This window comes from Vavraia culicis (genome assembly GCF_000192795.1).
Source record: "Vavraia culicis subsp. floridensis unplaced genomic scaffold supercont1.198, whole genome shotgun sequence".
Lineage (NCBI taxonomy): Eukaryota > Fungi > Microsporidia > Pleistophoridae > Vavraia > Vavraia culicis.
In genome coordinates, this window is record NW_007360801.1 from 1 (window position 1) to 894 (window position 894).

Consider the following 894-nt stretch of genomic DNA (forward strand, 5'->3'; position numbering starts at 1 on the left):
AAACATGGTTGTTCAAAAATTGTATTCGAAAGCATAATTTATTCTACATAGCTGTGAATGTCATTTACGAAGACAGATAGTGTCCTCTGAATGCTTTGCATTAACATGTTAATATTAACTTATAGAGAAAGTTTTATTCATATGACTTAGAAAGACTAATTCACGTGTTGCAACATGAAAAAGCTAGCAACTGCTGCGTACACTTCATAAAAGATTGTGTTCATTGATGCTATAAATGTACTGCAAACATATCATCTTGATATCTATCACATTTTGACTCAGTTATAAAAATGCTGTTTATGGAAAGAGTGAATATAATTTATAAATTAATTTTAAACATTATCTTCTTTATATGATACATGAGCAAATTGGCGAAAGAAAACCAGTGAGTACTATCCTATCGGTTTTTTATTCTACTGTTGATTTTTGATACTATTTTGCTGCTACCTTGTAATTTACCTGATTTTGGGAGAAGATAAAAAGAAATAAAAAGGGATTGGCATGCAAATGTTCTTGATACTTTCATTGTGCAGCTGTGCATGTTGGAATGGCAGCTCAAACCATGACCAAAACAAGGGAACGAATGAAGCGTATATTGCACAACATAATCTGTACGATAACAGTAGTATAGAAGAGTTGTGTAACATCTACCTTGGAGAAGCGGATGTGGATAAGCAAGAACGAAATTCTGTGACTAAGCAACGTGATTTAATGAGACACACTTCCACAGAAAGTATACTCACTTCGATTGTTAATGATATCCTAGATATGATGCAAATGTCTGAGTCACATGTTATGAGTTACATTCCACTCCATTCTAGTGATGCCGAAAGTTGCACTGGGTACTCTTATCGTATAAGCAGCCATAATCTTGAAGCTACCAGGTGTTTAAAG

General features: G+C 33.8%; 1 protein-coding gene across 1 annotated transcript; it reads left to right on the top strand.

The window, feature by feature from the left end:
- Window positions 1-507: 507 nt before the first annotated feature.
- VCUG_02716 (uncharacterized protein) lies at window positions 508-894 on the top strand (the record flags this gene model as incomplete). Its single annotated transcript, XM_008077534.1, has 1 exon — window positions 508-894. A coding segment is annotated over one exon (387 nt), but the record flags the coding sequence as incomplete, so codon positions are not given.